General features: G+C 38.4%; 1 protein-coding gene across 3 annotated transcripts in view; it reads right to left on the bottom strand.

Moving 5' to 3' along the window:
• The window catches only part of FNBP1L (formin binding protein 1 like), a 98,835-nt gene extending 94,224 nt beyond the window's left edge, over nt 1-4,611 (bottom strand). For all 3 annotated transcript variants that reach the window (XM_032867158.1, XM_032867159.1, XM_032867160.1), the window contains exon 1: nt 4,334-4,611. In XM_032867158.1, coding sequence (XP_032723049.1) covers nt 4,334-4,357 — 24 coding nt within the window. In that variant the 5' untranslated portion in view covers nt 4,358-4,611. The remainder of the gene's footprint in view (nt 1-4,333) is intronic.
• Between the last annotated feature and the right edge of the window lie 21,009 nt (nt 4,612-25,620).

Genomic DNA, 25,620 nt, shown 5'->3' with positions numbered 1-25,620 from the left:
ACATTTCATCAGCTATTTTTGTAGTCACATCACAGAGCTGTAAGTCAGGTAAAGTCAAAGAACTCCCTTTAAGTCAGTTTTTCCCCAGCTGTAAAAGTTTTTGAACCAAACAGTAAACCTTAACTTCATAATCTTGGTTTCAACTTATCTGGACATTCTCGAACTGTTATCTAGACCACTTAATCTATCATCACCTACAAAGGTCTTCAGAACCATAAAGACTTCCTCCAGGATGCACTTTTTAATCAGTAATCAATATCCTAAGTAATGAACTATTAATTCAATTGGGCAAAACATGCATGATCACCTGCATTGTTTTAGTCAGTGAAAACAAAGAGATTAATCCAGTTCTATACTCCAAGACTCTTAAGTCTGGTACACTTACAGCACAGATTTTTTTTTTTTTAGATTTTATTTATTTGACAGAGATCGCAAGTAGGCAGAGAGGCAGGCAGAGAGAGGAGGAAGCAGACTCCCTGCCGAGCAGAGAGCCCCCAATATGGGGCTCGATCCCAGGACCCTGAGATCATGACCCAAGGCAAAGGCTTTAACCCACTGAGCCACCCAGGCGCCCCCAGCACAGATATTAAATAAATGCTATAAGAACAAAGATAAAGAAGCATTAAGGGTTAGGACTGGGGGTATCCAATGAATCTATCATCCAAAAGAGCATGAGTGGGAGCATCTGCCTTCAGCTCAAATCACAAGACTATAGGCCCAGGATCAAACACTGAGTAAGGCTTCCCGCTCCGCAGGGAGTCTGCTTGTCTCTCTACCCCTCTCCCTGTTTATACTCTTTTTCTCGCTTACACTCTTTCAAGTAAATAAATAAAGTCTTTTTTAAAAAGGGAGCATAAGTTTTGTCAAATGCATTTAACTAATTATTTAGTGAAAATAACAATGGCTTTTAAATTACATACTCTTAAAACTAAGGGCCAAAAAGCACACCAATCAGGAAACTAAGGCATAAGAAAGGTTTACAAGACCCAACAAAATGAGGCGCCTGGGTGGCTCAGTCATTAAGCCTCAGCCTTCAACTCAGGTCATGATCCCAGGGTCCTGTGATCAAGCCCAGCATCTGGTTCCCTGCTCTGAGGGAAGCCTGCTTCTCCCTTTCCCACTCCCCCTGCTTCTGTTCCCTCTCTCGCTGTGTCCTTCTCTGCCAAATAAATAAATAAAATCTTAAAAAAAAAAAAAAAAGAGAGACCCAACAAATTATGTCAGATATTGGAAGCTACCTTCTAGCTTCCAGAAGAGTCACCTCACTTCCCTCAAGGAGCAAATTTCTGAATAAATCATGATATGCATTTAATGTACTCAGCCGTATTTTTTTCATATCTACATACACACTCACAATCCATACACGGGTTTTTTTTTCTGGCAAAATTTGTCTTCTCAAACCATCATAAAAGTATCTCCTAATAAATAAAACTCATTGAACACAGAACTTCTCCAACTCTAATTTTCTCCCTTGTAAAAGGGGCTAATAATTATAAAATCTGATTTGTGAAATCACTGATTCACATTTGGCCTCTTTTTGATCCAACCATTCTTCCTGTGATAATTAAAAAAAATCAACACAATAAACAACACTTAAGATGCTATCTTACAATTAATTACATTGCAGCCTGAAGAAACAAAGACACTGTCATCTCTTTGTTTGATATCACCCAGGACACAGAACCCAGAAGTCTCTAGCATATATTCAATGTTTAAACGCTCATTTGGAACACCTGAAGTACCTTAAACCACAGCATAAATCTAGTACCAGTTAATTCGTATCCCCTCGAAGTCTGACATAACCCATTAGTCTATCACTATTAGTTCTCCCCCAGAGTCAGTATAAAGTGGTTCTCTATTTTATTACTTTATTCTCAAATTTAACATAAGACTTAAGAAGCATTAAAATATCAATGAAACTCCAAAGAATATAAAAAAACACTTAAGTTTCAGTGCATAACTGCATTCATCATATTTGTGTAACATGTTCCCAATAATTAAACCTATGGGAGAGTAACGTGATCCTACACATGAAATAATTAGAATTGGTTTCTAAATTCAGAATTTCAAGAGAACTCTCCCAACTTCAAATTCCTCAATGACAAGAGCACAGTATAGGTGTTTGTTACAATCCACTGGAAGCACAATATCCTTATTCAAAACAGAACAGTAAAAACAGGAAGTCCAGTCAAAATTTTCTAAGGTCCCTTCTGGTCCTAACAATAGCCCTTTACACCAACTTCTATTTATTCAAGGTTTAAGCATCAGATGATACTAGTTGATCCTCTATCATTTAGTTTCTAACAAATATTTCCCTCAAATCCAAAAACCACTAAAAACTTTAAAACATGGTGCATTAAATTTTAAGAGGAAACTTAATTTAAAATTTTTCATCATTTCCAAAGGATACAAAACAATTTTTAGTTATCAGAAATTCTCATCTCTTCTACAGTTTACCTTTCCAAATTGCTAAAAAACTATTCAAATGCTGAAAGTAACCAAATTACGGGAGACGATGGGGGACTGCTAATCACTTCTGAATGTATATTCTTAAATTATAACTTAAAAAAACTTTTAAAAATCGCATTTTAATCGTCAGTAAAATACTGTTTCTCCTTAAAACTGTTTTTCTGTAGTATGATAGAAAGTGCTTCTTAACTCTAAAAGTTAAATCTAAATATTACTCTACTCTTCTATGTGTACTTTAAAAGAAATATTCTGAGTACATTTTTGCTTCCTCTGAAACGTATCATTTAAAAGTATGTAAAAATAAAAATATTTTCTAATTATAAAAATGAAAAAACTACTTTAATTGATGACGCACTATAATGAATTACAAAATGTACAAAATCAAAGGGAAAAGACCAATAATGCCTGAGAATCTAAAGGGTTAAATTTTACATAATTCATTTACTATATAATCCTCTCTAATGTAAGAACAATTAATGCTATCTAAGAAACGAGTGTCTGAGTTATTTTCTCTTGAGTAGTGTGTTTACAGACTGGGCAAACACTTGTGAACGTTGCAGGAGATTCCTGGGCTGGCTAAGTGTTCTACTAGATGAACTCCAAGTCTCTTTCAGTTCTAAGATTCCCACCGTGTGAGTAAGAGGGGAAAAATAACCGAAGAAAACATTTGCCCTTCAATGAACCAATCTACCTTCATTTGCATCCTACATGATCCTGTCGAGACCACGAAGTTCTTTCTCCCCTTTCTCTGGGTTTCACCAGACCCTCGTTAACAAAAGGCACGGAAAGTGTGCACAGGTGGGATTAAAAAGGGGAGTGGCTGAAACCAAGCAGCTCTCGGGACAGCGCCCCCATGCCCCGGGTCCCTCGGCTGCACCTGAGAAATCACTGCCCTCCACACCTCCACCCTTGCGAAGCAGCATCGCGAGCGCATTCTCCGACCTATTACCGTCCACCCGCACCTTGGCCAGACACTGGGCATTGTCTGAAACCTTCAGCGCCCAAGAAAGGCGAGGAGAAAAGAAAGAAAACGGGGAGAACGAGTGAAAATAACAGCGGAAGGGGAAGTAAAGCAATCGGGAAGCCCTACGCTCCTTTTGGCAAAATTGGCTTCCCCGTCGACCCATCAGTTTAATTTAGATTCCAAAAGCAAATCTCCACCCCACCCCCAGCCCAAGGTAGCAGCCGGGGATAGCCCAGCCGGAGTCCCCAAAGTCATGCGCGGGTTCGGGGCACACAGACAGCGAGAGGAAAATGGGTTTGTGGGCCGGGCCTGGCTGGCCGAAGGCCGGGCTCGAAACAAAGCCGCCCGGCTCCCCCTACCTGGGGCGAGGGCGGTGGGCGGGGCCTCGAGACTCCCAGCGCGGTCCTGGCCCGGCGACGCCCTCGCCCCGGGGACCCTTGCCGGAGCTGGGGACCTTGGCAGGGCCCCTCCCTGCCCGGGAACCGCGCTACTTCGGGACAATGGACCCCCTCCCCGCCTCCGGGCGGAGAGATACAAAGGGAGAGGAGCGCCGCCCGGCAACGAGCCAGGCGTCCGGAAAGTGTAGACGGAGGAAAGACAGGGAAAGGGAGAGGGTGGCGGCGGACGCGGGAGCCCGCGGGCCGCTCCACCCGCCGTCCAAGGCGCTGCCCTCAGCCCTACCGCAGCGACAGAGGCGGGAGCGCAGACCAGCAGCCACTCAACCCCGGCCGAGAGGGAAGAGGGGTCTGCACACAAAGAAGAGTGGAACCCCCGCCCTCCGCTAGCGCGAGGGGCGGGGATGGCCCAAAGGGCTCCGGGCGCCGACGGTCAGCGGCGCCTGCCCAGCCCGCGCCCCTCGCGGGCCGGAGTCCGCGCGGGGCAACCCTCACCCGGACTCACCCACAGCTCTGTGCCCCAGCTCATGGCGGAACTTGAGGCGACTCGGGCCGTCTGGCGTCTCTCCGTCTGTCTGTCGGATATGCCCTTAGACTGTTCGACCTCCCACTGGCTGGCCGACGGGCTCGCAGCTCCGCCGCTCTGCCTCCGAAGGTGCCGCCACCGCCGGGCTCCCCAGTGAGTGAGAAAGACGCGACTGGAGAAGCCGCCGCCGACGCCGCGTCCCCGCCTCCCAGAGCCAGCAGGGAGGGGGCCTGGGCCGAGGGGAGGCGGGACGCGGAGAGGGGAGGGGGCGGGGCGCGGTGCACCCTGGGATCGTGGCGGACCCGCGCTAGCCGTGCCTCCGCGGGCGAATCCCCTCGCGGAGGGGTCTTCCACTTTGCTGGTTAACCGGCTAGGTCTCTTCCCGCCTGCCGCTTGGGGCTCGGACAATTCCACCGCCGTCCGCCACTCGCATCTGTGTCTCCAAGGTGGAAGGGAGAGAAGGGAAAGACGCCCACCACCCTTCTCTACCCTGAGACCCCTTAGATGAGGCAACTCCAGTCACCCTCCCTTCCTGCCTCTTGCGCCCTCCACCTGGGAGAAATCCTGACATAGATGCCTCCCACAAATCCTTGGGTTTACGTAGTCGGACATTTGTGGTAGGTTTTTTTCTTTAAGTCTTGATTGGTAAGGTGATCTTGGGAATCACCAAAACGTGTAGAGGTTGAACGTCAAATGTGAAAGCAACGTGCCCCGATTCTGTTTTTAATAAAACATTGCAATTTTATAAGTTCTGTCAGGAAATCGTAAGAGGCAGATCTTTCAGCATTCATTTTGGAATGTTGCCATAACAAGAGATGAAAGACACGGACCAATGCGAGGCGAGCTGTCACCTGCAGGAAAGAACCGAGCTTGCCCCTGCGGTGGGTTGTCCCCGCGGAGGAATGGGCACCTCGTCTGTGGGGGCTGAAAGGGAACCAGATTCCTCTCCGGTAGTGCAGAGCCTCCTGGAACTTCAGGGACCTCTCACTCAGAATATGGGACTCTTGGAGGCAGGTCCACCATTTCCTTTTTCCTATGTGGAGTTAATTTCCCGGCCTTTCTGAGCAATCATTAACTGCAATCAGCCAGTTTGGCGGGTACTATTAGATACCAGATACACTTAGCAGCTCCTAACATATGCTTTAGCATTAATTGCTGGTCTCCTAAACACACACACACGCCTCAGTCCAGTCACTAGCACAGTACTCCTCAGTGTTATGACAGCTGAGTGTCTTCAAGTTCTCCAAACCGGAGTGTCAGCATTTGAAACTCCTCCCCTTCTACGGCCTGCTCAGGTGCCCCAATCTCTACCGCTTCAATCCTTGGCCTTGCTTGGCTGTGATCCCTTTTGGGGTGAAGAGGCAAATAACCTGTGCCTTCCCGACAGGCCGCCATTCTTGCTGAATTCTAAGCCTCCTTTCTCGGAATCCAGCTTGAAGTACACAAATACTCTCCTTCAGTGACCAAGTTTTAAATGCTTAAGTATGCCATTCAGTGAAAAGTATGTAAAGCAGTGACTGCACACTTTCTTTTTCCAATATTTTTCTATACTGCCTCTATTTCAAATAGAATTCCTTCAATATTACTTGGATCACCTAACGCAGCTATCCATTTCTCCTCTCCCTTCCTCTCACTCCCTAGACATCATGAATGCATTTAGCAATTACAAGTAAGATTAGTAATGGAAAATATAGTTATAAAATGGATGTCTCATTATTCAGAACCATTCCAATACTAAGGTTTACTGTATCTAAATATTGTCATAAAAGTTAAGACATGTGGAGCCTAATTTAAGCCAAAATTGCATGCTTTCCCTTTAAAAAGTAAAATAATCTACCATTCACATTGAAGATTATCCTTAACCATATTGTTACACAATTTCCCAAATGAACATGAAGTCTTATCTCCTAGATGAACACTTTTCTTCTCCCGAGGTTTCTGAACACAACTCCACACTTAGAACAATTCATTTCTCTCCAGAAAGTTAGATTTTCCCCAAAAAATTTCAAGGAAAATTTCTGTTACACTACATTGCTATAAAATTTAAACATAATTCATATAACCAACTTAAATTGATAATATTTTAAATAATTATTTGTAACTTGCAAATTTTATATTAAAATTCACTATTTACTTCAACAGTCTTTAGGCAAAAATTTGTTGTGAAAACTATCACAACAAATGAATAAGTATGTTTTGTGTTATATTTTGTTATAAAAATAATAAATATTAATCAGCATCCAAAGTATTCCTTTCTATAACCAATCTCTAAAATAGTATAGGTACATTTTAGCTAACAAACATCTAGAGGTGTTTTACACACACATATATAGTCACACACAAAAATATATTATTAGTATGGCAGTTCATAAGAATGTTGTGGGGTTTTGTGGGGGGTTTTTTTGTCTGTTTTTGTTTTTTTGAGAGTGTAGGGACAGGATGGGTGGGAGAGCTGAGGGAAAGGAAGAGAAAGAAACTTAAGCAGTCTCCATGCTCAGCACAGAGCCTGCTGCCTGGATCTCAGGACCCTGAGATCATGATCTGGGCAGAGATCAAGAGTCGGACATTTAATTGAGCCACCCAAGCACCCAAGAATGTTGATTTTTGACATAAACCGAATCCACTGGGTTTTAAATTATTCATATATATATATAAGATTTTTTTCTTTATGGACCCATGACAAGGCACTCTTGAACAGTTCAAACACATCATTTTTCTCTCTAAAAAAGATAAAACAAAACTTTGCATCTTGAAAGCAAAATCACTTTAGTATAACAGCAGTTTATTATTTTATTTCAGATGCTACTACCCCCAAGTCATATTTTGCATCATTAAGGGATACAAAATTCTGTCAAAGCAATTATCTTACACCTTTTTGCTATTTGACCTATTTTGGTAATCTATTATCACAGAGTTTCTGTTTCTTTTACGGTTTTTATAAGGTAATCAACACTAAGAGGAATGGAGGAAATAATACTATTTTAGCTTTCTCCAATAGTTTTGTTTTGTTTTTTTAGATTTTATTTATTTATTTGACAGACAGAGATCACAAGTGGGCAGAGAGGCAGGCAGAGTGAGAGGAGGAAGCAGGCTCCCTGCTGAGCAGAGAGCCAGGGATCCATCCCAGGACCCTGGGATCATGACCTGACCTGAAGGCAGAGGCTTTAACCCACTGAGCCACCCAAGCGTCCCTCTCCACATAGTTTTACAATGCAGCCACTCTACTGAGTAAATTTGAAAGAGCTCAAATTACACAGACTCATTAGCAATTTTAAAAATTATTATACTGTATTATTACTTTTTATTAATTATGGAAAATAATTTTTATTGAATCCATTTCTCTTCAGGCATATATTTAAACTCTGTTCTATGATAAGCCATTGAAGTGTTACATTTTCTTTTGCGTATTTTTATCTTGTATTAATTCAAATGTAATTTCCTTTTACAGTTTCTTGATTATAAACATTTAGCTGATGCTCTTTCTAGTTTCAAATTTTCCTTGCATGAATTCCCTTATTAAGTCAGATTGTAAAAGACAATTCTTCACGGCTGCATTCTGGAATATAGAATAATTTACTAGCCCAAATACATCAACCTTCAACCATAAACCAGTCTCTTGTCTTAAACCTAAATTTTTGCAAAAGTTTATCCCATATATAAAGTTAGTAATGTGAAGTGTTTTCAAAGAAAAAGGTGAAACTTTATATCAACACCTCGAATATGGAAAGCTATTCTCAACATACATGTATCAATGTCCCACTGATACATGGTTACCAATCATATAGAATTTCCGCTATTGAAAGGAAATCTCTAGTATAAACAATAGCAACTCCTTTCTTGCCATTTAAGTGTCTTAGGATTTTGTCTTAAAATTACAGCAAGTGTCCACAAATAGAATCATTGTCAACATAGGTAGGCCAGAACAATCAAGCTAAAACTATATTAGGAAGAATATCAGGACGATGTACTTGGCAGCTCCATTTCAATGCTTTGAATGGAGAACCACAGTAGAAGCAAGATCATGCCAGAATGCAGATCCAGGCCAGCCAAATGAAGAATGGCACTGACCGAGTTAATAGTCATCACTGCCTTCTGCACTGCCAGTTTTCCTAACCAAAAGTTTGGCAGAAATTCAAAACTTCGAGAGGATAGTTCAAAAGTGGCTCACTGAAGAAAAAGAAAGAAAGAAAACCACCTACTGTTTTGTCTTTAGAGATTCTGCTGTCCATTACTGAATCTAGTTGAAGCATTTTATCTACTTGCTCTAATGAAACCTGGCAAAAAGAAAAAAGTAAAAAAACAAAAGGCAGAAAATTTTATGTAAATCAAATGGAATAGATTTGTTTAAAGAGGTAACTCATTTCCAATTTTCTATGATGATTGATTCTTTCCCACCAGTTATTATAGAACATGTGACTTGAAAAGCATTTAGGTGTTTATTTAGAGCAAATTCTCTTTAGAGTCAGGAGACCTTGTAGAACAAAAGTTACATACAGGTTTCTTCAGGTGATTGGTGCACCTTCCCAAATCCATTCAAAATTTCCATTAATTAAACTCTTAAAGAATTCATTGGTTTTTGTTTTTATTTTTTTGTGGGGGTTTTTGCCTGTGTTGACAAATTTAAAAACACATCCATTAACAAAAAGAACACCTCGTTCTCTATTTTCTTTTTATGAAATCCAATCAAGTATATCATATACACTTGTAGAAATAAAAACAACTTTTACAGGCTCACAAGAGCCAACTGTTAAGTTTTCAGGAGTTTTGCAAACACATTGTTAAAAACATTAACTCGATATCAATCATAGTGAAAGTACTTCCACCATGGAATTGGCAAATGCTAAAAATCAGGGCTGTCTTTTCCCTTGAAGAAGGGATTGTTAAACATCAGCACACCACTGTTGAAAGCCTATACAGGTTAACATTGAGGGAATGAAAATTTACCTTTAGCTATTAAGGAGAACAATTCTGGAATGGAATGATGAATTTTAATTTTATTGATTCCATTCAGATGTATCTGGGATACTAGGTCCTAACATAACTTTTCCTTCATTTCCTGTGTAACAGAATCATACCTATCATGGTAATCATTGTTTCTGCTGTTTTCCTATTTGGATTCTAATGTTTGTAAATCTTCGTTGTTTGATATTTACTACAGCATGTTATTTATTTACTAAAAGTCATAAGTAACAAATTGCTTCCTCTATATCAGGATATTATGCTACCTGTGACTCAATGCTTAATATTATTTTTGTTGATAATAAAGATGATTTAAATAATCAATAAGGAAAACTTACCTCTAGACTGATTCTCTTCATCCTTGTCCAAACCCAATTGGCTAAAATTTTAGTGCTGATTTTAAGGACCAAAATACCCCAGATTTTAGATATCTTAAGTTCTTTGAAAGTTACATAATTTACTATCTGTAAACTAATGTAAGTTTTTATTTTAATAACCATTGCATTGTAACAATACAGTTTTTACCCCTTAAATAAAACAGCAAGTTAAAGCCACTTATTTTGAAATAAGCCAACAGATAACCAATTTCTTGTTAAACTATTAGAATTTGACTTTATCCTGAAGGGCCTGGTCATATAGCTATAATCTAGGTCATCTCTAATACAGGGCATTCTAAAGAGAATTAGTTGGAGTAGCTTCCTATGAATCAAAATTTTCCATAGAATTGCCAGATTTAGCAAATAAAAATACAGGACTCCCAGTTAAATGTGAATTTCTGTTAAATGTGAATTTCTAAATATTAAATAGGACATACTTATACTAAAAAATTATTTATTTGTTGCTATCTGAAATTTGAAATGTGAATTCAACTGAAATTCCTGTATTTTATCTGGCAACACTAAGTATTCAGGATAATCTTAGATTAAACACCAGAAATAAGGAACTCTTAACCATGAATTTTGGCCATGAGTCTGAGGGAGTTGGTGAACACTTAAAATCAGATATAAAAGATTTTTAGGATCTCCTGGATGGCTCAGTCGGTTAAGCATCTGCCTTTGGCTGGGGTGAGGATCCCAGGGTCTTGGGATCCGGTCCAGCATTGGGCTCCTTGCTCAATGGGGAGCCTGCTTCTACCTTCTGCTCCTCCTGCTTATGTTCTCTCTCTCCCTCTCTCTCTCACAAATAAAAAAATATTAAAAAAAAAAAAAAGATTTTTAATAGATACGTCTGGAGCATTTCTTGAGAACAGAAACAGCTTTTATCTGTGGCTTTTTTTTTTTTTTTAATATTTATTTATTTATTTATTTATTTGACAGAGATCACAAGTAGACAGAGAGGCAGGCGGGGTGTTGAGGGGGCAGGGGGAGCAGGCTCCCCGCCAAGCGGAGAGCCTGATATGGGGCTCGATCCCAGGAACTTGGGAATCATGACCTGAGCCAAAGGCAGAGGCTTTAACCCACTGAGCCACCCAGATGCCCCTATCTGTGGCTTTTCATGAAGAATTTGCTTCTTATAGAGTTTTGAAAAATTTGTGCCTGAGAAGGTTCAGAACAATGGGTAGAAGATGCTATCGCTTTTGTTTAATAGAGAGAGGAACTTTCTGCTGTGTGTTTATATGCACAGAATAACTCTGAAAGGACAAGAAGCTGGAAGGAGGGGTTACTTCTGGAGGAGAGAAAAAGGGAGACTAGAGTGAGAAGTCTCACTTTTCACTGCTCTTCTTTTATACCATTTCCACTTAACTTTATTATATTGCCAATGTATTACCTATTTAAAAGGAGTTTAAAATTAAAAATAACAGTGGCGGGGCGCCTGGGTGGCTCAGTGGGTTGGGCCGCTGCCTTCGGCTCAGGTCATGATCTCGGGGTCCTGGGATCGAGTCCCGCATCGGGCTCTCTGCTCAGCTCAGCAGGGAGCCTGCTTCCCTTTCTCTCTCTGCCTGCCTCTCTGTCTACTTGTGATCTCTCTCTGTCAAATCAATAAATAAAATCTTTAAAAAAAAAAATAACAGTGGCTAGGTCTTACTCGAAGCCTGTTAAGTGAGAATTTCTAAATTTCCAGTGGTTGGGCCATGATATTTGTATGTAGTTGTGTCTCATATTTTTAATATGAGATGTATTTTGATTATTTTTTTAAAAGATTTTATTCATTTATTTGAAATAGAGAGAGCCCAAGCTGGGGGGAGATGGGGAGAGGCAGAGGGAGAGGGAGGAGCAGGCTCCCCACCGAACAGGAAGCCCAATGCAGGGCTCAATTCCAGGACCCTGGGACCATGACCTGAGTCAAAGGCCCGCTCCTAACCAACTGAGCCACCCAGGCACCCCTGATTATTCATCAAAATCACACACATACTGTTCTATGGCATTTGCCAAAAAAACAACAAACACAAACATGCACACTCCACACTGACACAAATACCATCCTTTATATCTCTGAGGAAAGACCCAGAAAATGAATGACTCACTTCAAGCTACACTGGAGAGATTCTGTTTAGAACTGATAGGGAGTGAGTCAAACCAGTCCACACTCAGGGGTAGGGAGACAGGAAACTGCTCAGTGTTTAAGTTGAAGGCTCAGGAATATGGACTCCTACTTAATGTTTTTGGCCCCTAGAGTATGCAATGGAGGTAATTGAGCAGTTGCTTGTACCTCTATTAAGTAACCTACCTTTTCTGCACTTCTAGTGGGTGAGGCCAGAGTAGCAAGGACCTGCCACTCTCGGAAATTCTTGCTGGCATGGTAGGAGTTTGCCCACGTGCAAAGAGACAGCCCCACCTGTTCACAATTTACCTCATCCTACCCACTACCCAGCAAACATCCTTCAGTATTCATGGACAGACTACAGTTCTTCAGGATTTAATCCATTGTCCCTAGATAAGTGTGCAGAGCACTGCCTGAGTTGTTTGCCCCAGGTCAATATCAAGAAACCATGTCTCTTCTCCTCTCATGCTTCTCTCCATTTCTGCAAACTTGGCAGCAAAGAATTTTTTCATAGGTAAATATATAATTTGGCGGGGGGAAGTTTACTTCCCGTTTTTAGTGTTCTATTTCTGTTCCATTGTGTGCAGAGGAAAGGAATGCCACAAATGACTAGACTGCATCACAATTTATGCAAAGCATTTGCTTTCATTCACAAAAACAGCTCTAGCCATTATTATGAACCCATATGGTAGAAAAAGGGTGCCTGGTATTCTTTCATTCACAGTAGTTCTGGGGCTTCTTGGAAATTCATCTTCAGCCTCCAAATTGGGTAATTTCTGAGATCATTATGACTATTTCACTTATTCTTTGGAAGAGGGAGATTCAATTTTTTCCTCAGTAATACTAAGTATTTTGTTTGTTACAAGGATCCAGATGATTATCTTAAAATCCTTTTTTAATAAAAAAACATTTTTAATAAAATGAAATATTAAGGATCTGTGAATTTTTTCAACATGCCAGAACCTTCATGATATGGCCTCAAACTGTCTCGCCCCCTGTCTCCTACCATTCTGCCATTACTCCCAAACTCCATCATATCCAAATGCACTTAGTTCCATTACTGCCTGGGTACCCTATCATCCCTTGGTACACGTGTTCCTCTCTGTCTGGTTAACTCACATTCTTGAAGACTGACTTCACATGTGATGGGTCCGAGAAGCCTTTTGTGAATCTTCCTTTCCTCCTTCTTTCCTCTCCTCACGTTGTACTTGGTGCTCCTTGGTATGTTCTTATTGTTCTCAGTACCTACATCTAAACAGATAATTCAAGTAAGTCTTTTTACTTGTCTGTTTCCTCTAGCTCAGGACTATTCCTGGCTCAGAATAGGTATCCAATTAATATTTAATAAATGAAAATGAAAGGTTCTCAAATAATAAAACAAAATTCACCTTTACAGAGCTTTAGGATTGACAATAGATGTAAGGAAATCATATTTCTAGGATTGATCTTCAGATTCTTTTATATCAAATGCTTATATCCTGTTCTTATTTGCTTCCAAATTGCCAATAAACTAGAATTAAAATGTGATTTAAAAGAAATCTTAAAATGAAAATTATTTATAAAATGATGTTCTTAATTGTACTCTTTTTTGTACAGAAAAAGAATTGGTAGGAGCTAATTATTTTATATTTGTAAAGTGCACAGAAATTTTTGTACATTTTTAAAAATGAATAAATTCTCCCAAACTTGAAAGTTATTTTAAAATTTCATGTAAAAATGGTATCAGTTAGTTACCATTTTAAAACTTGCTCAGAAAGAGAGGTCAAAAGAAACTCTTTAAAAATTAGTAAAAAGATTTCAGAAAAACCAAAGCAACCATGACAGCCACTTTCCTGGAAAAAGATCAGCAGAGGTGAGTTAAGTGTTTTGTTTTTGGTTTTGTTTTTTAAGATTTTATTTATTTATTTATCAGAGAGCACGCGCGCATGCACAAGCAGAAGAGCGGCAGAGGAAGAGGGAGAAGCAGGCTCCCTGATGAGCAGGAAACCAGAAGCAGGGCTCCAACCTAGGGCCCTGGGGTCACAACCTGAACCAAAGGTAGACACTTACCCAACTGAGCCACCCAGGCACCCCTAAGTGTTTATTAAAGAGTGAATAATCCGCAAAAAGCAAGTGAGCTTAAGGCTTTTTTTGACGTATGGAGAAAGTCAATTCAATTATGACTCCCAAACTTCTAATCTAAACATTTTATCTTTTGCTATTTGTTGTTTTCCTGAAGAACTATACTTGCAGATATATAACATAATTAATCAATACAACATATTTTAATATATTTAAGTACAAGAAATAATTTGGCAAAACTTAAATAGAAAGACAGCCAGATAAGGCCATCTGTGAAAATATATAATCACAAACTCAAGAAATAGTAAACAAGTTAATCTACATTCAAGTATAAAAGTTATAAAGTACAGAAATAATTTTAGAATACAACACCTCTTGTTTAAAACCACACGATTAGATTTTTTAAATTACAAATCTTTTGAATGTCTGGGAACAGTATTCATGGTTGGTTTGAGGTGTTTTTCATCTTTTTAAAAAAAAATATTTTATTGATTTACTTAACAGAGAGAGACAGAGAGATCACAAGTAGGCAGAGAGGCAGGCAGAAGGGGGGGAAGCAGGCTCCCCCTTGAGCAGAGAGCCCGATGCGGGGCTCCATCCCAGGACCCTGAGATTATGACCTGAGCTGAAGGCAGAGGTTTAACCCACTGAATCACCCAGGAGCCCCAAGGTGTTTTTCATCTTTTTCCAAGGCTACTATGAAGAGGTAAAAGACGAAATACTTGATTTTATATTGTTGTGTTTGTTTTAAACCATTGAATGTGTTCATGTTTTTCCAGCTGGATGGTAACACCTTCTCAGGCTTGGATCAGAACAGTCACAAGGCAGATTAATACCGGCTTTGAGATTGATTGACTTTAAAGTGTCACCAGGATCATCTCTAAGCTATATAATCTGCTTAGCTTCAAGCCAATTGTTTATCTTTTACTTTAAATTCCCTTAAGAAAGGAGAGTTTTAAACTCTCAGAAAATGCAATAATGATGAAATTATCCCCCATTATAATCAAATGTGTTTAGGTTTTGTCAAAACCATGCAATCGTCTATATATTAAAGTATTTTATTTTTATTTTTTTTTTAAGATTTTATTTATTTATTTGACAGACAGAGATCACAAGTAGGCAGAGAAGCAGGCAGAGAGAGGAGGAAGCAGGCTCCCCACTGAGCAGAGAGCCCAATGCAGGGCTTGATCCCAGGACCCTGGGATCATGACCTGAGCTGAAGACAGAGGCTTTAACCCACTGAGCCACCCAGGTGCCCCTATTAAAGGATTTTAATGGGATTTTTAAAATGACTTTTTTCCCAGAAAAACTCTACCAAAGGATGATCTTCGCTAAAATTGATATATTCTACTTTAAACAAACCTGATAGAGCTTTTAAAAATCTGAACATAAAACACCCATGTTGGCACTGAAGAATAGGAAAGCTATAGCCTCTTTATCAAATGGTGCTCAATCAACTGGATACCCATATGGAAAAAATAAATCTTGACCTCTACCTCTTATAAATCATAAAATTCAATTCCAGGTAGATTTTTAGCTCTAACTATGAAAATTAATATAGTGAAGCTTCTAGAACATATCATAAGAGATTATCTTCATGAGGTGATGTAGGCAGAAATGAGTTAAATGGGATACAAAAAAACACTAACCATAAAGGAAAAAATTGGCAAATTAGTGTTCATTAGTATTTCTCAAAAAGTGCTTTTGAGAGAATGAAAAGAAAAGCCCAGAACAGGAGAATATATTAGAAATATATATATATCCAACATAGGACTCATATCGAGAATATGAAAACTACAAAACAATAAGTTAAACCACATGACAGAAAATTGGCAAAATACATGGATCAGCACTTCACATAAGAAAATATTCAGGGGCTCCTGACTGGCTCAGTTGGTAGAACATCTGACTCTTGATCTTGGTGTCATGAGTTTGAACACCATGTTGGATGTAGAGATTACTGAAGAAAAAAAAATATTCAAATAGTCTACAAATGTATCAGAAAGTATTTAGTCTTATTAGATATCAGAGAATGCACATTAAAAAACCCCATGAAATATTATTACATGTCTATCAGAATGGTTAAAATTTGAAATATTGACAATATCAAGCGTCGGTGAAAACATGGAACAATGGAAATTCTCACACACTGGTGGAAATGTGAATTGCTACAATTTTGGGGAACTGTTTGGCAATATGACACACTATATGACACAAAAATTCTACTCCTAGATATATACTCAAAATGAATATATTCATATGCACGCAAGTGCATGTACAAGGATGTTCATAGCAGCAATTATTCAGCTAAACACTGGAAACATTCCAAATTTCCTTCAGTAGTAGAAAGGATAAATAGAGGTATATTCATATAATAAAATACATTACCACAAAGAAAAAGAATGAAATGTACCTATAAGCAAAAGTAACAAAAATATTAAGTGAAAGAAGCCAGATACAAAGAATCTATAATACATAATTATACTCATAACATTTCTTAAAACAGGAAAACCTAAATTATAATGTCAGAAGTCAGGATAATGTTTATCTCTGGGGAGAAGGAAAAGGGTGATGATTAGGAGGACGCACAAGAGGGTCTTTTGAGATGCTGGTGACGTTCTTTCACTTTAGATGGAGGATGTTTATACAGGTGTTTTCACTTTGTGATGATCTTCAAACTGGAGATACTTAGATTTATGCATTTTGTATATATGTTACTCATCAATTTTTAGAAAGTTAATTTTTAAAGGAAAAAAGCTGATCTCTTGAAGGGGATACTTATTTACCTTGAAAAATAATTCTGCTTTCCAAAAGGAATGCTGGATCATTTACAATGTCTGACCATTTTCACTGAACTTTTCAGAGACTTGTCCATTGAATAACGTTAACACACATATGCAAAATCCTTATTAAACATAAGGTAGGGGAGTTTAATCATTGCATTGGTTTTGACTGCCATCTAATGGCCAGAATGCTGCATTGTATAGAAGCAAAAAGAACCTGTCCCTCCAGTGAGCAAAAGAACATTGACTTTGGCTACAGTTTGCAGGACTGTTTTTCTGTACAATTTATTACCTGCAGATATTAGGCAAATATTTGGACATGATGCAAATATTTAAGTGTACTATTAGGACATGCCAATATTAGGACATGATGTAAATATCATGACATTCATTTAAGATGGTTAAATCTGAAATGACACCGAATTTTCCATTTCTTTGTGTAAGAACTTCATGGCTTTATTACAATTTTTACTCTGTCTCTTGACCAGACTGTATAGTCCTTACAGATCACAGCCCACTTAGTACAGCAAGTATCAGGCAACATAACATGTATTTCTGTTACCATGAAAATCTAAAGGAGAACTAGACTAAATATGAGTAATTCAATTCTTTGAATATAATCAGTGCTCAGTACAAAACATTGGATTCATGTATCACTTTAAGCATCCTCCTTGCGCACTAGCTCTTCAGTTGGATTTTGAAAGCAGAGGCCTACGTGGCCTGTTGCTATTCATCTGACATGCACTATGTTAAAATCTATGACTAAAAGAAAAAGGTAGAAAATACTTAGGTGAGAATTCTAGGTGAGAATAAGCCCTTTCAAACCTCAAGTGTTAAGCAGTTATTTTTGAAAGCAAAGAATTTCCCTAGGCAGAGTCTTCTGACAGAAGCTTTAATATGACTATCACCCTTTTGGTGGATTTCAACAACTTCCATGGAAAACTGAAAAATAGAGAGAAATTGAAAAAGAGGAAGTTTTGGTTATATTTCTCTGGCACCCTGTTCCTAATCAAATCTCGTTTGATTACTAAGAAACCAAGATGAACACAGTTTCACCTCTAGCAAAATGCTACAACCCCTTGTACTATGTTTAATCCAAGCAAAAGTAAAAAAGTGGTTTTTTGCTTGCTTATATTAAGAGTTTTATTGAGGTATAATGGAATATTATAAACTGCACATTTGAAAATATATATTAATCAAATATATTATATATTATTATAATATCATAATATGTGTGTAATTAATATATTAATTAAATATATATAATTAAATCTATATCTATTACAGCAATTAAGTTAATAAATATATCCATCACCTCCAAAAGTTCCCACATGACCCTCTGTAACCCAAACCCTCCCTCCTCTATTCTGCTCTGTTCTTAGGCATCCATTCATTTGCTTCTCATCATTATAAATAAATTTGTGCTACCTAGAGTTTCCATAAATGGAATCATGATGTATGTACTCTTTACTGTTGTACTCTTTTTATTCTGCAATTATTTTGAATTCATCTCTTTGTTGCTATATAAATTGCTAGTTCCTTTTTATTATTGAGTAGTGTTCCATTGTATGGGTATACTACATTTATCCATTCATGTTGATTGACAGCTGTTTTGGTTTACAAATAAACTACTTGTAAATATTACTAATAAAGCTACTATGAACATTTGTGTAAAAGTTTGTGTGCTTTCATTTTTTTCTTTGCTGTGATTACACAGAAGGGTTCGGCAGGCTGAGTAATGACTATAGCCAAAGATGTATGTCCTAATTCCCAGAACCTGTAAATATCTTACCTTATAGAGCAAAAGTTACTTTGAAGGTGTGATTATGTTAAGGAATTTAAAATGAGGAGATCATCCTGATTATCCAAGTAAGCCCAATGTGATCTCAAACATCTTTACCAAAGGGAGGCAGTAGAGTTAGTCAGACAGAAGATGAAGTGATGGTGGAGCAGAGGATAGAGAGAGAAATTGGAAAAAGAATTTATGCTGTTGGCTTTGAGGATGGAGGATGGGATCATGAGCCAAGGAAGAACCTAGAAGGCAAAGACACGAATTCTTCTCTGGAGCCTCCAGAAGGAACCAGACCAGCCAACACCTTGAGAATTACTTGGACTTCTGACCTCAAAGAGTGTAAGATAATAAATGTATATAATTTTAAGTCACTGAGTTTGTGATCAACTGTTACAGCAGCAATAGAAATAATGTAGTAGAATGTATATGCTAGGTCATATAGTAGGTCTGTGATAAACTTTTAAGAAATTCCCAATTGTCTTCAAGAGATTGTACCATTTTCAGTTCCCAGTGGCAGTGTATGAGAGTTCCAGGTGCTTCACATATTCACTGATACTTAATATTATCAGTCTTCCTAATTTTAACATTCTAGTGGGTATATGATGGTATCTCATTGGATTTTAAGTTTGCATTTCCCTGATGAAAATGATGTTGAGCATTATGTCATGTACTTATTTGCCATCCATATAGTTTCTTTGGTGAGGCAACTATTTACATTTCCCTTGCCTATTTAAAAAAAAATTGGTTTATCTTCTTCTCATTGATTTGTATGAGTTCTTTATGTATCTTAGATACCAATTTTTTATTGGAAATTTGTTTTGCAATTTTTTTCCCAGTCCATAAGAGTGTCTTTTGAAGAACAAAATTTCTTAATTTTTATAAAATCCAATTTGTTCTTTGTGGTAGTCAGTTTCTGAAATTGCTTCTAATGATCTCCACTTTCTGGCATTTTTGCCCTTGTGTCCTCGCCTTTTGAGTGTGAGCTGGACCTAATTTATTTCTAATGAAAAACTTGAGGGGAAAGTGATGGAACTTCACTTTCAAGATTTTGTTATGAAAGTCCACGACCTCCTTCCTGTGTGTAGCTTCTTTCTGGCTTTTCTCTCATTCTTTGATGAAACAGTCTGCTCTGTTGTGGGCTTCCCTATTGAGAAGCTCACGTGGCCTGATGTTGGCCTCTGGCCAATAATCAGCAAGAAACTTAGGACTTTTTCAACACTGTTGAAAAACTGAATCCTGCCAACAACCATGTCAGTGAGCTTGAAAGTGATCATTACCCAGATGAGCGTTCAGATGAAACCACAGCCACATGGACAGCTTTGATTGCAGTCTTATGAGAGACTCTGAAGCAGAAGGCTCAGCTAAGTCATGCCTGGCTTCCTGACCCACAAAAGTCATACTGTATATTGTTTTAAAATCACTAAGACTGGAGGTAATTCTTACATAATAGCAAATAAATAATACAGTAGGCTTTTTTTCTTTTATGCTTTTTGTGCTCTTTTAAAGAAATCTTTGCTAAACCCAAAGTCATGAAGATTTTCTCCCATGTTTGCCTTTAGAAATTTTAAAGTGATAACTATTTATTTATTTATTTATTTATTTATGAGAGAGAGAGAGAGAGAGAAAGAGATAGCAAGCAGGTGTGGGGGAGGAGGACAAAGGGAGGGGAAGAGAAGGTCCCAAGCAGACTCCAAGCTGAGCAGAGCCTGACGTGGGGCTTGATCTAATGACCTTGAGATCATGACGCGAGCTGAAACCAAGAGTCAGTGCTTAACTGACTGCGCCATCCAGGCACTCCTAAAGTATTAGCTCTTATGTTTAAGTCTACAATTCATTTTGAATTCATTTTGTATATAATGTGTATACAGTGTGAAGTAACAGTGTATGGCATGTGTGTAGTGTGAGGCTCATTACATCACATATGGCTATCCAATTGTTTTGGCATCATTTGTTTGAAAGATTACCCTTTCCCCAGTGAATTGCATTAATCCTTTGTGAAAGTCAATTGACCATATTATGTTTGGCTCTAATTACAAACTCTCTACCCTCTTCTATTGTCTATTTTTACACCAATACCATAGCAACTTGATTACTATAGCTTTATAAGGCTGGAAATTAAATACTATAAATCCTCCCCAACTTTATTCTTTTTCAAAGTTGTTTTGACTGTTTTAGATTTTTATTTTCATATACATTTTAGAATCAGCTTGTCGGTTTCTACAAAAATTCTGTTGGCCTTTTTTTATTGGGATTGTATTGAATCTATAAGAGGAGAATTGACATCTTAACAATATTGAGTTATTGATCCATGAATAGGCTATATTTCCCCATTTATTTAGGTCTTACTTAATTTTTCTTAGCCGTGTTTTATCCTTATCAGCTTTCAAGATCTTTCATCAGATTTATTTCTAAAAACTTCATTTTTTTAAAAGATTTCATTCATTTATTTATTGGACAGACAGAGATCACAAGTAGGCAGAGAGGCAGGCAGAGAGAGAGGAGGGGAGCAGGCCCCCTGCTGAGCAGATGTGGGGCTCGATCCCAGGACCCTGAGATCATGACCTGAACCGAAGGCAGAGGCTTAACCACTGAGCCACCCAGGTGCCCCCCAAAAAACTTCATATTTTTAATGCCATTAAGACTGGTAGAGATTTTTAAATTCTGAATCCTTACTATGGCTAGTATTTTTATATTTTTTCTATATTGACCTTGTATACTTCAATGACAATAACTCACTTCCTAGGTATAGTAGCTTTTTAAAAATAGTTTGTTAGGGCACCTGAGTGGCTCAGTCAGTTAAATGTCTGCCTTTGGTTCAGGTCATGATCCCAGGGTCCTGGGATCAAGTCTCACATCTGGCTCCCTGTTCAATGGAGAGCCTGTACTATCCCTCTGCCTGCTGCTCTGCTTGTGTTCTCTCTCTTTCTCTCCCCCTCTGTCTCTGTTAAATAAATAAATAAAATCTTTTAGATAGTTCCTTAGGATTTTCTTTTCTTTTTTAATTTTATTATTATTTTTTTAAAGTGAGGCTTGAACTTACAATCCCAAGATCAAGAGTCACATGCTCCAGCATCTCAGCCAGCCAGGAACTCCATCTCCTTAGGATTTTTTCAAAGATGACAATGTTGTATACAAATATAGTTTATGTTCTTCTTGTACAATTTACATGTTTTTGTTTCTTTTTATGGCCTTAATACAATGCTGAATTTAAAAAATGAGCATGGACATTTTTTGCCATGTTTGGAACTTTAGAGGGAAGGTATTCAGTCTTATGATTTTCCATGAGGCTAGCTGTCATTTTGTTTGTTTTTAATGGACTTTGTCAGGTTGACAAATTCCTACTTTTTTGGAATGAATATAAGTTCTGTCAAATGATTTCTATCTATTGTGATGAATGTGTGGGTGTGTGTGATTTTCAAATGTTATACCAGCCTTACTTTCCCAGGATAAACTACTTTAGTCATAATATATTATCCTTTGTATCCATTACTGGATTTAATTTGCCAAATTTGTCTAAAGCACTTTGCATTTATGTTTATGAGGAATATTAGAAGGTACATTTTTTCTCCTATTGTTTTTGTCTGGAACCAGGTTAGTGCTGGTCTCATACAATTAATTAAGAAGTATTCCCTCAAAAAAAAAAAAGAAGTATTCTCTCTCTTCAATTATCTGGAGGAATTTTTATACAATTTTAATTATTTCGCTTTTTTTAATTTTTAAATTTTTTAATAAACATATAATGTATTTTTATCCCCAGGGGCACAGGTCTGTGAATAGCCAGGTTTACACATTTCACAGCACTCATCATAGCACACACCCTCCCCAATGTCCATTTCCCCACCACTCTCTCCCGTCCCCCCTCCCCCCAGCAACCCTCAGTCTGTTTTTTGAGATTGAGTCTTTTATGGTTTGTCTCCCTCCCGATCCCATCTTCTTCCATTTTTTCTTTTCCTACCCCCAACCCCCCCACATTGCATCTCCACTTCCTCATATCAGGGAGATCATAAGATAGTTGTCTTTATCCGATTGACTTATTTCACTAAGCATAATACCCTCTAGTTCCATCCACGTCATTGCAAAAGGCAAGATTTCATTTCTTTAGATAGCTGCATAGTAATCCATTGTATATATATACCACCTCTTCTTTATCCATTCATCTGTTGATGGACATCTAGGTTCTTTCCATAGTTTGGCTATTGTGGACAGTGCTGCTATAAACATTTGGGTGCATGTGTCCCTTCGAGGCACCACATTTGTATCTTTAGGATATATACCCAGTAGTGCAATCGCTGGGTCATAGGGTAGCTTTATTTTCAGTTTTTTGAGGAACCTCAACACTGTTTTCCAGAGTGGTTGTACCAGCTTGCATTCCCACCAACAATGTAGGAAGGTTCCCCTCTCTCCGCATCCTCGCCAGCATCTGTCATTTCTTGACTTGTTAATTTTAGCCATTCTGACTGGTGTGAGATGGTATCTCATTGTGGTTTTGATTTGTATTTCCCTGATGCTGAGTGATGTGGAGCATTTTTTCATGTGTCTGTTGGCCATCTGGATGTCTTCTTTGCAGAAATGTCTGTTCATGTCCTCTGCCCATTTTTTTCCCCCCAAAGATTTTATTTATTATTTATTTGACAGACAGAGATTACAAGTAGACAGAGAGAGAGAAAGAGAGGGAGGGAGAAGCAGGCTCACGGCTGAGCAGAGAGCCCGATGCGGGTCTCGATCCCAGGACCCTGAGATCATGACCTGAGCCGAAGGCAGAGGCTTTAACCCACTGAGCCACCCAGGCTCCCCTCCTCTGCCCATTTCTTGATTGGATTATTTGTTCTTTGGGTGTTGAGTTTGATAAGTTCTTTATAGATTTTGGATACTAGCCCTTTATCTGATATGTCGTTTGCAAATATCTTCTCCCATTCTGTCAGTTGTCTTTTGGTTTTGTTAACTGTTTCCTTTGCTGTGCAAAAGCTTTTGATCTTGATGAAATCCCGATAGTTCATTTTTGCCCTTGCTTCCGTTGCCTTTGGCGATGTTCCTAGGAAGATGTTGCTGCAGCTGAGGTTGAAGAGGTTGCTGCCTGTGTTCTCCTCAAGGATTTTGTTGGATTCCTTTCTCACATTGAGGTCCTTCATCCATTTTGAGTCTATTTTCATGTGTGGTGTAAGGAAATGATCCAATTTCATTTTTCTGCATGGGGCTGTCCAATTTTCCCAACACCATTTGTTGAAGAGGCTGTCTTTTTTCCATTGGACATTCTTTCCTGCTTTGTCGAAGATTAGTTGACCATAGAGTTGAGGGTCTATTTCTGGGCTCTCTATTCTGTTCCATTGATCTATGTGTCTGTTTTTGTGCCAGTACCATGCTGTCTTCATGATGACAGCTTTGTAATAGAGCTTGAAGTCTAGAATTGTGATGCCACCCACTTTGGCTTTCTTTTTCAATATTCCTTTGGCTATTTGAGGTCTTTTCTGGTTCCATATAAATTTTAGGATTATTTGTTCTATTTCTTTGAAAACGATGGATGGGATTTTGATAGGGATTGCATTAAATGTGTAGATTGCTTTAGGTAGAATAGACATTTTCACAATATTTGGTCTTCCAATCCATGAACATGGAACATTTTTCCATTTCTTTGTGTCTTCCTCAATTTCTTTCATGAGTACTTTATAGTTTTCTGTGTATAGATTCTTAATCTCTTTGGTTAGGTTTATTCCTAGGTATCTTATGGTTTTGGGTGTAATTATAAATGGGATTGACTCCTTAATTTCTCTTTCTTCTGTCTTGTTGTTAGTGTAAAGAAATGCAACTGATTTCTGTGCATTGACTTTATATCCTGACACTTTACTGAATTCCTGTACAAGTTCTAGCAGTTTTGGAGTGGAGTCTTTTGGGTTTTCCACATATAGTATCATATCATCTGCAAAGAGTGATAGTTTGACTTCTTCTTTGCCGATTTGGATGCCTTTAATTTCTTTTTGTTGTCTGATTGCTGAGGCTAGGACTTCTAGTACTATGTTGAATAGCAGTGGTGATAACGGACATCCCTGCCGTGTTCCTGACCTTAGTGGAAAAGTTTTCAGTTTTTCTCAATTGAGAATGATATTTGCAGTGGGTTTTTCATATATGGCTTTGATAATATTGAGGTATGTGCCCTCTATCCCTACACTTTGAAGAGTTTTAATCAGGAAGGGATGCTGTACTTTGTCAAATGCTTTTTCAGCATCTATGGAGAGTATCATATGGTTCTTGTTCTTTCTTTTATTAATGTGTTTTATCACATTGATTGATTTGCAGATGAACCAACCTTGCAGCCCTGAATATATCCCACTTGTCGTGGTGAATAATCCTTTTAATGTACTGTTGGATCCTATTGGCCAGTACTTTGGTGAGAATTTTCGCATCTGTGTTCATCAAGGATATTGGTCTGTAATTCTCTTTTTTGATGGGATCCTTTTCTGGTTTTGGGATCAAGGTGATGCTGGCCTCATAAAATGAGTTTGGAAGTTTTCCTTCCATTTCTATTTTTTGGAACAGTTTCAGGAGAATAGGAATTAGTTCTTCTTTAAATGTTTGGTAGAATTCCCCTGGGAAGCTCTCTGGCCCTGGGCTTTTGTTTGTTTGGAGATTTTTGATGACTGTTTCAATCTTCTTACTGGTTATGGGTCTGTTCAGGTTTTCTATTTCTTCCTGGTTCAGTTGTGGTAGTTTATATGTCTCTAGAAATGTATCCATTTCTTCCAGATTGTCGAATTTGTTGGCATAGAGTTGCTCATAGTATGTTCTTATAATTGTTTGTATTTCTTTGGTGTTGGTTGTGATCTCTCCTCTTTCATTCATGGTTTTATTTATTTGGGTCCTTTCTCTTTTCTTTTTGATAAGTCTGGCCAGGGGTTTGTCAATCTTATTAATTCTTTCAAAGAACCAGCTCCTAGTTTCATTGATTTGTTCTATTGGTTTTTTTGGTTTCTATTTCATTGATTTCTGTTCTGATCTTTATGATTTCTCTTCTCCTGCTGGGTTTAGGGTTTCTTTCTTGTTCTTTCTCCAGCTCCTTTAGGTGTAGGGTTAGGTTGTGTACCTGAGACCTTTCTTGTTTCTTGAGAAAGGCTTGTACCGCTATGTATTTTCCTCTCAGGACTGCCTTTGTTGTGTCCCACAGATATTGAACCGTTGTGTTTTCATTATCATTTGTT

This window comes from Lontra canadensis, unplaced genomic scaffold (genome assembly GCF_010015895.1).
Source record: "Lontra canadensis isolate GAN:19392208 unplaced genomic scaffold, GSC_riverotter_1.0 scaffold33, whole genome shotgun sequence".
Lineage (NCBI taxonomy): Eukaryota > Metazoa > Chordata > Mammalia > Carnivora > Mustelidae > Lontra > Lontra canadensis.
This window is presented reverse-complemented; position numbering and strand designations above follow the sequence as displayed.